Source organism: Triplophysa dalaica, chromosome 12 (genome assembly GCF_015846415.1).
Source record: "Triplophysa dalaica isolate WHDGS20190420 chromosome 12, ASM1584641v1, whole genome shotgun sequence".
NCBI classification, from domain to species: domain Eukaryota; kingdom Metazoa; phylum Chordata; class Actinopteri; order Cypriniformes; family Nemacheilidae; genus Triplophysa; species Triplophysa dalaica.
In genome coordinates this window covers 12,889,419-12,902,237 of record NC_079553.1, presented here as the reverse complement: position 1 = coordinate 12,902,237, position 12,819 = coordinate 12,889,419, and the positions used below count along the sequence as shown (strand labels likewise).

General features: G+C 39.8%; 1 protein-coding gene across 1 annotated transcript in view; it reads left to right on the top strand.

Moving 5' to 3' along the window:
• The window catches only part of cobl (cordon-bleu WH2 repeat protein), a 78,573-nt gene that overhangs the window by 27,180 nt on the left and 38,574 nt on the right, over nt 1–12,819 (top strand). The window contains 1 exon segment of the mRNA XM_056762079.1: nt 9,084–9,278. Coding sequence (XP_056618057.1) covers nt 9,084–9,278 — 195 coding nt within the window.

Sequence of the window (12,819 nt, the reverse complement as noted above, 5' to 3'; positions counted from 1 at the left end):
TGTGGTGGAATAAATATGATGTGATTCATACTGTAGGAAAGCATTTTTTGTCCAAAGTACTCTGATAAAGTACAGATATTTTAAAATGTACTTGAAAGTAAACATGCTTAACTATCCATCACTGGCAATAAAAGTTAAAATATGCAAGTCTACAGTGCTAGTATCAGATCAGAATCGGAATCGGCCGATACGCAGAATTCAGATATCGAAATCGGATCGGAAAGGAAAAAGTAGTATCGTTGCATCCCTAATACTAACAATATTTAAATGTATATCACTAAGGCATTGTTTTTTTGGTGCCATAATCTTCTTTATTAAGATTATTTACATGGGTGAAAAAGGTATTTAACTATTTTGAACTATAGAGTAATGTGAAAACTGACCAATCAGGAAATGAAAGCTTAGTCCTATCCAAAGGACAAAGTGAGTGCATTAGTAACCGAGTCCCAGAGTGAATGGAGCTGCCAGCTGAGAAGCTGAGTTTCCTGCTCTCTGAGCGAATCTGGCTCAAGCCTGAAGGCCTCTTTGTTAGTTAATGTTTGCGTTCTGAGCAGCTTCTGAGCTCGGCACAAAAACACACTTTCTAGGCCTCCTGTCCCCATCAGCACCGGAGGTGTGTTCTTTAATAATTAAAGGGCTAGTTCAGAGGCAAAACAAAATCACACCATGTTTTACTCACCCTCAAGGTATTCTAGGTGTATAAGAGTTTCTTCTTTTAGACAAATACAGTTAATAATTGTTAATAAAAAAAAATGTATTGGCTCCTCCAAGCTTAAGAATGGATGTGAATTGAGGATGAGATTTTGAAGCTTAATAAAGTGCACCCATTGATAAAAAACAGATGAGAATCGTGTTCCGTTTATTAATGTAGTTAATAAAGTTGTAAATATGGAGATTTTTTCTTAAACGCATTGATTCGCTTCAGAAGTTCTTTATTAACATCATGGAGCAATTTTTGTCCAGCAGTTTTAAGGTCCGATCACTAAAATAATAAAGCTTGGAAAAGTCAAGATAAATAGTCTGATTATATAAAAATAGACTTTATTCGCCTGAAATGAGAAGGTCACATACATTATACACCTAGGATGCCTTGATGGTGAGTAAAACAAGTTGTTATTTTTTTTCTTTCTGAACTATCCCTTTAAAGGTTCCCCAGTGTAGTGATAAGCGCAATTGTCTGTTGCTAGTGTCATAAATAATGTCGTGAAATAATAATAGCATGAATTTGTCTTGATAAGCTGATGGAACCGGTGAATGCAGAAACGTCGTTTGGAAACCATATCGCACTCGTCCGCAGGAAGGGGATGGGGAGAACTTACAGAGTGTGGTTATAGACGCTATGAGGGTTCTTGGGTAGCAGAGGCAGTAGAATTCGTCCGTTGTTCTGAAACGGAACTAATTTTAGAGATATTATTTAACGGTTGAAATTCTACAAACTGCTTAAAGGAGACATCATATGAAAACCCCACTTTTTCTGTGTTAAAGTGCTATAATCGGTTCCCCGGTGCATCTAGCAACCCAGAAATCGTGAAAAATAAGAACCCAGTAAGTTTGTTTTGGTTTGCCTTTCCCTGCAAGCATGTGAGAAATCGAGCCGTTCAGATGTCACTCCGGTTGTGATGTCCAAAGCGGATTTTATTATAATGTTACCTCCCCTTATTCTACACTGTTCCACCCACCGTGCTCCGCCATTGTTGTTTTCACGGTGTACGTGACGTCATGGCTAAAGTTTGTGGACAACATGCAAGGAGATCGCTGCGCAGAGTCCAAACCTAGGAACAAGGAGGAGTAGATTTCTTTTATTTTTAGTGGAAATCCATCCGAAACCATAAGTAAAAACCTGCTTGTTTGTGCGAATCACTTCAAGCCCCAGTGCTTTTTCAACCTGGGGCCCGTTCTTCGTACGTCGCTAACTCGGTTAGCTGGATTTGATTGTTGACGATTTGGCATGATCTTGGATTGTTTGGTTCTTCGAAGCTCATCCTGGACTAGCTGTCATAGCAACAGGTCCGTAAGCTTGAACCTGCTCGGGAGCAGGCTTACTTCATGTAAACAGGATTAGATCACGGCTTTATAAGCGGAGGTGATATGGGAAGTCTTTCGCAGACATGTCTTGTCCGTTTTTACGTCAGGAATGCGTTGCTGAAGGTACCAGAATAATTCAAAGAGCTTTTCGAATTAATTGCTTTTTGCGAGATCGACAGGATCCTTTAGCGCAGCGCGATAATCTACTGATTGAGAGATATCGTTTTTCTCTGGAGGGTGTAATATACATTATCAACTTGTTGGAGCCACACGTTAAATGTTCGACTCGTCGCAGTCGGGGTTTAACAACTGCACAGTTTGAATAGCTTTGCGATTCTTTGCGAGTGGCACTTTCCTTTACACTATTGGAGATGCAGAAAACTTGGGTAAAAATGCTGTATGTCGTGCCACTCGCAAAGTTTATCTGTCACTCAAACAGTTTTTAGGGGGCTTTGTGGTATTTCCATGCCACTTAAGACCACAGGCTGTGAAGCAGATTTTTTTTTGCCATTGCAGGTACATTATAATTGTTAATGAAGATCATGGAATCATGATCATGCCAAAAAGTAGCCTAGGACTTACAGTATTTGTTCCTCAGGCTTCCCTAATGTTATTTGTGCCATAGACTGCACACAGGTCCCCATCAAGGCCCCACCTGGCCCAAATGAAGGGGATTTTTTGAACAGAAAGGGATTTCACAGTGTAAATGTGCAAGTAAATTACTATAACAATTATTCATATTCCAGATAAGCAATAAATAAATAAAAGTAACGTAATCAAAAAGTATGCAGACTGATTTCAAATATTTTAGATGGTGTGCGACTCAATGTTCCACATCACAAATGTGGAAGCCACATGGCCTGGTTCTGTGGGTGACTCCAAGATTTTCAGAGAGTCACATTTATGCACATTATTTGAACGTGGTAAGGAAAAATTATTTAAAACTCACTGTATTACATAATTTTATTCTGAGCCTATCAAAACTGCATTTTCCCAGGTGCTGACGATGGGATCCTGTTTGGCGACAGGGGCTATGCCTTCAGGCAGGCAGTACTTCATGACACCATTCCCTGGACCACAAACCCGTTACAATGCAACTTTCATTAAATGAATAATAGAAGACAACATGCTTAGTTCATGGAGTTTTATTTCAATGATTGTTTCTCAAGAAAAGCCAGTGATGGTCATCTTTTGCCTGCAATAAGATATATAGTTATCCGAGGGCAGCAATAGTGCTCTTTGTGAAAAATAGGGTTTAAGCAATTACTCTGAAGTTTCTTTTGAAGCAACTCAATTTCTAGTGCCAGTTTTTTCTTCTTTAAGGTGTCAAGTTCAATTTCTCCCCTTAATTTTTGTTTTTTTAAGAGCAAAATACTCAATTTTATGTTGAAGATTCTGTTTATATAGGGTACGGATATCCCCCTGTGCCATTAAAAAAAAAAAAAACTCAACAAGCCTCATGCAACAGAAAAAGGAAAAGTAGACTGCCGACCTCTGTATATTTTTGTGCTGTAGGCCTGTCTGTAGGCGTTTCCTCCTCCTATATTGCAGTCAGAAATAATGTGTCCACACCTATAAATTAAATAAAGTTATTTGTGCACTTACAAGTAATTCCTCCAAAGGACAGTCATCTGAGAGGGTTTCTTCACTGTCCTGTGCAAAAGAAAAATGGGTTTTACAAAGTGTTGCACTTTCTTTCCTTTTGATGTAAAGTTATAAATGTCCACTTACTGCACATATTTCAGACACCACTTTCTTGGGAACAGATAAAAGTGTTGGTTTATTATGTAAAACTACACAAAAGAGGAGAACTCAATGGCATTACAATACACAAGGAGAAAATATGATCAATATCAAATTGCAAAAAAAAATTACATTAGTTATACAGCTTTCACCTTCACAAGTCAAAGAAATTAACTCAATATTTATTTGTCGAAATGACTGTACAAGCAATTTGGATTATAGACATAATTTAACGCAGCAACAAATTATTTACGAAAATTGAAATATATATGAATTTATTAAAATAAGACTATATACTGTAATTGTAAGTGATATAACCATAACATGGAACACTTACGCATTTAATTTGTCTGCTACTTTTTGCCAGCCCTCTCCACTGGCGTTTTAATTATTTTTTCAAATTATTACTGTAAGCAAACCCTTCCAGTAATAATTCTTGCTCTGCTGCGTTGAAAAACTGAGCGCGCTCTTTTGCCATGATGAGCAGCCAATAGCAGCGTTGCTGATCATTGTTTCTACTATCGATACATATCCCCTTTTAAACAAGCGCATGAACGCGCAATTATCTCAGATAACTCAATCCAGCGATACTAATCATAAACAGCAGGTGTGTTCGAAGAACCCAATTAGCCGGATCATGATTAGCACGATGATATCATCTCGGATGTGTCATTTGATCTCGGATGTAATAAGCGACGTACGAAGAACGGGCCCCTGGGACAGTACAAGCAGGATTAGCTTCAAAGTTGTTTCTCTAGAGGGATAGAGAAGTTAATATGTTTAGCTGCGGCAAACTGTTTGTTTTGCTTATGAAAGGGCGAAAACTGCAGGTTAGTTTCATTTTAAACATATACATCATTCGTGCTTAGGCTGAAAAATCATTCACAGCTTACTAGTTATGCTTTCACGTTGCGTGTAATAACGTTATAAGCGCTTAAATCCACGTTATTTCGCTGAGATCTGCAGGTGCGCAATCTGTGGATTTAAGGCAAGCATACACGCACAACGCGAGCTCTGTTTGCTGTGACGGAATTTTTAGTCTCCAGACGAATGATTTGAGACGTTCAAGACGCAACGAACCGTGGAGGAATTCAGGAAATATCATTTAGCTAAACCATTGCCAAGGCAGTAAGCTACACGTGTTGTGTGTTGACATGATGGATGGAAGGGGGTTTGGGGTTCGCTGTAACTCATGATCATTTAAAGAGACATGCACCAAAACGGGTTGCTGTGAGCAGAGCTGTTTTTGACGAGGCAAGAAGGGTTTTGTTTACACACCCATTGAGGGTTTTTAAACAAAACATGTTCCAGACATTTCATGAAGACCCTGATAAGTCATACCAACTTGTTGAAAGTGCTCCTCTGAGGAAACTTTTAAAATGCTTAATTACTGTATTAAAATGCAGTGTGTTCAATTAAGGCATAGTAATTGTGTAATGAATTATAATACTAACCAAGTATAGCTGTAATACTTGGCCAACCGGTTATTGTTACAGGTTTAAATGTTGCACAGTGCAACACAATACATGTACAGTATGTTGATTGTGTTGTAATGTGTTGTTATCATGCGGTTATTTATGATGACATGTAGGGGTGGGAATCGTTTGGTCCCTCAGGATTTGATTCAGAAACGATTCTTAGGGTCACGATTCGATTCTTGATGTACTAATAAGCATATTTAAGATCTCATTGCGTCACGTTTGCGCTCAGTCAGATTAGGGTTGGTACTTTGGCTTCTACTCTTAGATCTTCAATTCAATTGAAGTTTATTTATATAGCGCTTTCCACAATGTGCATTGTTCGAAACCAGTTTTACAGGAAAAACAGAAAAACACAAGGGTAAAACACAGCACAGTGCATGGTGTTTATAGAACAAGCAAGATCATTCTAATATATAATATCTAATTAATAAACAAATGCAGTCTCCCGGTGAGCAACCCAGCACTGCCCTGCTGTGGCGAGGAACCCAAACTCCAGTGATTGATTGATGGAGAAAAAAAAACTTGGGAGAAACCAGGCTCAGCCGGGAGGGCCAGATCTCCTCTGACGTGTTATAGCTGCACTCAGTGACTCCGACGAAAAGCCACCGAGCAAATATCAACGAGGAAATGGGAGAGCACCCCTACTTCGACCCAGAAAGTCCCACTCGCAGAAAACAGTGCAGGTCCAACCCTGTCCCACTCCACGATCAACTAGAAAACAGAGGAACAACCAGGGAAAATAGCTATGGCTAGTTGTAACTTTATCCCTCTATTTTCTGACATCGAGCACAAAACAAGACAAAACCCACACAGACCCAACCAAATTGTCCGTCATAAATTGTATTTTAAATCAACTGAGTGCCCAGTAAAGCCATCCTCATTGACGTATTTTGCTGTCAGACATTCAAATAAGTAAATAATAGTAATTATAAGTGACTCATTAATGCTGTTGTTAAACGACAGTCACAGTTAACAAACTGTGCATATTTAAACAAGATTGTTCATGGTATGAAGTCTAAACAGCGACAGGTTTTGGGAAACTCTATTTTGCACTAACTGAGAAGTCAGCTGCGGTATAGTAAATTGAATGCGCTGTTTCTCCCTGTCGCTAACTCACTGCGCAGAGCACATGCAGAGAAAGACTATCCTAAAAAATTATTCAGTTGATCTTGCAGTTTAGTCCTACAGGGCTGAATGTATTTAGTTTTCTCTCTTTCTCTGCTTTGCTTGCGAGTGAGGTGTGCACTCTGTAAAAGGTCCGGGTGTTGCACCGCTCTTGCACTTGACTTCAGCCTTATTTGTTCCAAAGACATCACGTTATTTTTTCTAGTAACGTTTAAAAATTTGGGAATCGATTTGAAACGCTAACAGATTGAATCGATATTCATTGTGAAGCGACATGTCTCTAGAATGTCTGTACTCATTATAGTGCACAGTTTACAAATAAAGCTGTGCAGAACAGAGCCATTCAAATCTTTTTTAAATCGGCCACGTCATGTGTTGTGTTATTCAAATCATTCGGTTTTAGAATTCATTTGGTCTGTTTGGAGTAGGTGACCATGTATGTAGCTCCGGGGCGGAGAGTAACCCTGGTTGCATAATCTGTGAATGACACAACAGCATGTTGATAGCAGGAATATTGGCACAAGTTTGAATCAATCATTTACTGGATGTGCTCAGGGTTCAAGCATTCTCACATGCTCTGCACATCTCAGCTGCCCAGAAGCGTCTTCCAGGATCAAAGACGTCCCATGTTCCAGTAGCTTGGGTGCCGTGTTACTCCTGGATACGGACTGTAGACTCACGCTGCTTTGACAGTAGTAGGATGTTTTAATCATTTGCTAATATTTGCACAATAGAAAGGAAATTTGCTTGGATGATAAGTTAAAATTAATGAACAGTTTGTTTTTGAGTCAGTGTGGGAGTGAAAGTGAGACAGGCTTTGGGATATTATTTTTGGCTTTGTTAATAAAGGAGACATGAATAATAGTTATTCTTAAATATGTTTTCATGTTTTACCAGATTTTTTCACTATAACACTTTAAAACATTGACTGAGATTGTTGTTATGTGATCTAGCTGTATGTTACTCTCTGTGCTTGTTTATTGGTGAATTATATTACTGTGTTGTTTAGGAGTCAAAGTAAATTGTCTGTCAGTTGCCAAGCATCTGTCATGAAGGAACGCATTGTTTTAGTGTGCTTGAATATATTAGATTCTCATACGTTGACAAGTTTTTGTCTGTGGATTTTTTGTAGCATGCATTTTGATTTTATTTATACAGTTTTTTACAAAATAATTATAAAATTCATGCCGTTATAGAATAGATTATTTGCAGGAATTTACAAATCTTTCATGAAATGTTAGAACAACTTGTCTAAAGCACATCTTGACAATGTCAATGATGGCTAATGTTGTGCTTTTATGGACTGAACAAACGTTTTTGATCTAATCAACTAAAGAGATTGTGGGTTGGGGTGTGATCAGACTTGCATTTTATTACTGCAATATGATATGCAATACTTTGCTTGTAAGCAATACACTTATGTAATTGATGTGCTGCATAAGTGTAGTCAAATTTATGGCAAGGTTTGCGGCATACACATTCTTGTCCATACAAATTTTTGGCAGGCAGGAGCTGTGCAAGTCTTTTTGCTGATGACAAAGGAACCCATTGGCATTGTAATATTGACGATATTTCATGGCATTTTTCAATGTGATACTACATAGTTGTAGCACTTGAAACACTACATACTTGTACACAAGCTGCGCAGACACACTTTATTCAGTGCCAGCTGGGCATTTATTAAGTCAAACTTGTGTCATCTGTATAGCATGAGCTTCACAGGTATATAATGTCAGGTGCGTTTTCTTTATACAACACGAGCTGCGCAGACATGAGTCGTTATACCGTTGTAAAGTCAGGCAAGAAGCTGAGCTTCTTCTTTTTACAGCGCAAGCTCCACAGTTATAAAGGCAGGCGCATCTGATCTGAACAGTGCGAGCTTATATTATATATTAATTATTCATTCATATTATATTTTATTATTATATATTTAGCATTGTTCATATTTGTTTACAACGCGATTTGCAGCCCGCAGCGAGGGGCAAGTGACGAAAGTGAAACATTTGTTGGAATCACTATCGGCCCAACCCTATTTTTTTTAGTATACAGTGAGTGGATTGAAGCAGAGGGAAATCTTTTCAATTCTTTGTCATATAAAGCAATGGGTTGTTGGCTGTGTCGGTATAACACCAAAGGTTGCACCATTGACTTCTAGGTAATGTGTATAGCATTTACTTCAGTATCTCATGCCATGATAGCCTTTTACTGGTCAGTTGGAAATATTTAACGTGCTGTTTTTACCTGACAATGATTAAAGCTTGTTGTTAAACAATAGCAAAATATCTAGTAATGTCAAGTTTATTTTTATGGTTAACACAATAAACTCATTTCACCTGATGAACATGAAACATGGACATGAAATCCCACTATTCTATCAGACACACCTAACATGCAGATGAACAATAATGTATTAAAGAGCCCAGAGGGACTGGCCCAAATAAGAAAGCACGTATTTTATAGCAAAAATTTAAGTTTTTGCAGTGACACAAAGCTAAAAGTTTTGTAATTTGTTTGGCCAAGCTGATGTATGTTTTGCACAAACTGAAGTTTTATGTAGAAATTTGGTTTTCACAGATTTTTCAATTTGATTTTCAAACAGGGGTGTCTTTACTTGGCAGTTCTTGGTAATTGAGGCTATTAAAGATGTTTATAGGAGAGCATAATTTAGAATATTTCATAATTTACAGTTTCACTGCTTTCATTTTGTAGGAGGAGAATGAAGAGTAGAGCCCCCCCTCCACCTCGACCCCCTCAGCCTGCCCCCCGCAGGATCTTCCGTAATGCTGTGCCTGATGGAGGAGGATCTTCTGGTGGGGAAAGCAAAGAAAACATACTTCAATCCAGCGTAGATCTCCACATCACTCTGCCTACTGGGTACCAGACCACCATCAATGTGGACGGCAGGTGAGTGTTCATTCGAGTGTCACTAGCGCATAAATACGATTACTGAAGGCAACAAAATGTACAGCTTTTCTGTAGTTAATAAATCACAAATATGTCAATGTTTTTGTGGAAAAAATTGTCTGTTCTTTATTCAAGAGTATAAATAGAATATGAATAGTGCAAGGCATTTTCACTTAATGTTGCATGGCAAAATGTTGAATGTTCTCACTGTTGCACGAGTCATGTGATTTATGTTTTGGAATATTTCTGTAACTGTGAACAGTCTGTCTTGTTAGTTACCTGTGGTTGAAGTGCAGACTTGACCGTCACGTATTTAAAGCGGCATTTTACTAGGGATGCACCGATCCGATACTCTGGATCGGAATTGGGGCTGATCCGGATGTTTTTTGCTGGATCGGGTATCGGACTGACGGGTTCTCTTCAGTCCGATCCGTTGCGATACCCGTGGAAGTTACTCTAAAGCTTCATAAAGGACTATCCATCAGGAAATTACCATAAACTGTGTCATGCACTGTATTCGTTGTCATGTATTTTGATAGCTTTATGCGAGGAATAAACCAATATAGCATAATTAAAAAACTCTGACCTCCGCTGGTGCGGTCATCTGTCAATCTCAATCCAGCATGCGTGTGTCCGGGAACAGTCAGGACGTTACTCGTTCAAAAGTTTTCAATATTCTTCCTAATCACTAGATAGTAGACTGTGGTTTTGTTTAAAATGCATTTTGCCGGAGACTGTACTCGCTGAGTGTAAAGTTATTAGATTCAAGCACCCGAACCGGTCTATGTTATGCGTCATTCATACACTATAACTCTTTTTTTTTTACTTTAGGATGGATGCAATGTACTATGATTTAAACACATAACATATCTCTTCTCTTTGTGTTATAACTGTTTTGAACTTGGGAAGCAAAGATCCCCGCGAATACACGATCATCACTATCCGGGATGTGCGTGAGTGAAGCGGGTGCATTAAGCGCATCATTCTGCGTCCAATGCGCATGACTTTAAATAACGTAGAAGCGAATGTATTAAGCGCATCATTTTGTGTCCAGGATGTGCATGAGTGAGTTTGGAGACTTTTATATTGTGATAGCTTTGTGCAATAAACAGAAATTTATTTGTTAAACATTTTGTAAGTATCTGTGCTTAATGAGACCACATTTTGTTTTGTATGTATTTTTAAGTTAAATAAAGCACTAAATAACATTAAAAAAAAATCATACTTTTAAGTAAAAATACTTAAGTGAAGGAAAATGGTAGATTTTAATGTACTCATGGATTTAAAGTAAAAAATAAATAAAAAAATGTATGGACTGTAGTGGAGTAAATTTGCTGTGCTTCATACTGTAGGAAAGTATTTTTTTGTCCAAAGTTCTCTGATAAAGTACATATATTTTAAAATGTACTTGAAAGTAAACATTCTTAACTATCCACCTCTGGCAATAAAAGTTAAAATATGCAAGTCTACTTTGATCATGAAAAACAGTGCTAGTATCGGATCAGAATCGGTATCGGCCGATACACAGAATTCAGGTATCGAAATCGGATCGGAAAGGAAAAAGTAGGATCGGTGCATCCCTACATTTTACCACTTGCCAGTTTTGGTTATACTGTATATAGCTTAGTTTGTGTTTTTGTTTCAAAGAAAGTACACTTTAATTTTGATGATACTAATGAGTTTTTGATGGTGCACAGAGTGCATTCTTAGAGGATGCAAAGATGCATTCTTAAAGTGACTGATGTTTCTTATCAGGGGGTTAACTGAAAAAGAGCTTAGTGTTCACAGCCTTGTAATATGCAAGTGTGGCCTGTTAATGCCAGAGTTTTTGCTAGTAAACAACTCATGAGACACTCTGACATGTCATGTCGGTGCTGTCATTTTTATTTTTTTCATAAACCATCAAAATTCTAATTACTCACCCTTTATTTTTGTATTTACCCAATAGAAAGTATTAAAAAGTGTTTGTCAACTTTGAAGACACAGTTTTTAATCATTTAAAAAGTGCATCTTTTTTCCCGTTTCCAGAAAAACTGTGAATTTGGACCAAGGTTTTGGAAAAACAGCGATGAGGATATATACAATATTTTATATATTTTTAATTAATCATGAGATGAAAAGAAACCCTATACACATAGATAGGAGTATATTAGCCATGACTATCAGAGACTCACGTTCACCTACACGGCCTTGTTTTTGACAATGTTGTATAGTTGCTGATTTCAACACAATTAAAACCTTTTCATTATGAATTATAGCGGCCACTCAAAACTGAGTTCCCTTTCTGTCGGTCTCTCGACGTTGTGTCGAGAACGACAGATGGGGTTCGCCCTTGAGAACCAATCAACTCTGACTACTATAGAAAAGGCCAATGAAATTTGGCGAATGCAATTTGCATGCCGGGCTCCGCCCCCGGAAATCCGGTATAAAAGGAGGCCGGCGTGCAGCATTCACTTACCTTTTGTTCTTCAGAGCCATCACTCATGAGTACAACTCAGGATTCAATCCTCTAAAACTACACGCTGGTGCTACGACGTGTTACAGCGGATCGTCCCTTCCTGCAGCGACCTTCCCCTGGGCGTCTCGGTGGTTCCGGAGGTGTTAGAGATTTTTTCTAAAAGTCCTTTTCAGGACTGACTGAGCATTCTCCAGCGCGGCATGTCCCGCTGTTCTCTTGGGTGCGGCACCCTCATCGAGGAGGGGGATGGACACGATCGCTGCATTAGGTGTCTGGGTGTCAAGCACACTGAAGCAGCGTTCGTTGACACATCTGCCTGCACTGCGGGCAGATTGTCATTCAGAAGTTGCGGTCACGGGTGGCTGTCTTCCTACGGGAACCAGCCACCATTTCGTCTGCTACCCGGGCTGTGACATCTGTGGCTACGGCCCCGATGACCACCCACGTTAGCAGCGTTAGTGATATGGGGAACTCTGCGAACGTAAACCCGCCAGCCAAGTGCTCACGGGCCGATCGCACCCCGATTCGCTCTTCTGAACGTTCCCCAACCGGCGGTGGCATACCGTCCGGATCCCCACGCACACACTCGGAAACGATGTGTGACGTAGATGAGATGTCGCTCGCAGCATCGGAGGGAGACTGGCATCCGACTCTGCCGAATCCAAACTCCACCCCCAGCGGTCGAGTTCTGGAGGAAGCAGAAGTGATGTCATCCATGCTAACCCGGGGATACGTGGTTCCCGAGGTCGGTGCGCGGTGCAAACCGCGCCCACCCCGGGTGCCATGTTTATTTCCCGGAGGTGCATGAGGAGCTGTGTAAAACTTGGAACGCTCCACTAATGGACCGTTCCAGTGAAACCAGCTCTGGCTCCCTTACTTCCCTCGATGGTGAGGCAGCCAAGGACTGCGTCGAGATCCCCCGGGTGGAACGTCCGCCTGCGGTGCACCTGTGCCGCGGACGGCTACCACCTGGGGGGGGATCGACCACTGCTACCGTCCAAAGCACGTAATACTTCGGCATCACTGGTGTCGAAAGCTTGCGATGTTGCGGGCCAGGCTGCCTCCTCTCTCTATGCCTTGGCC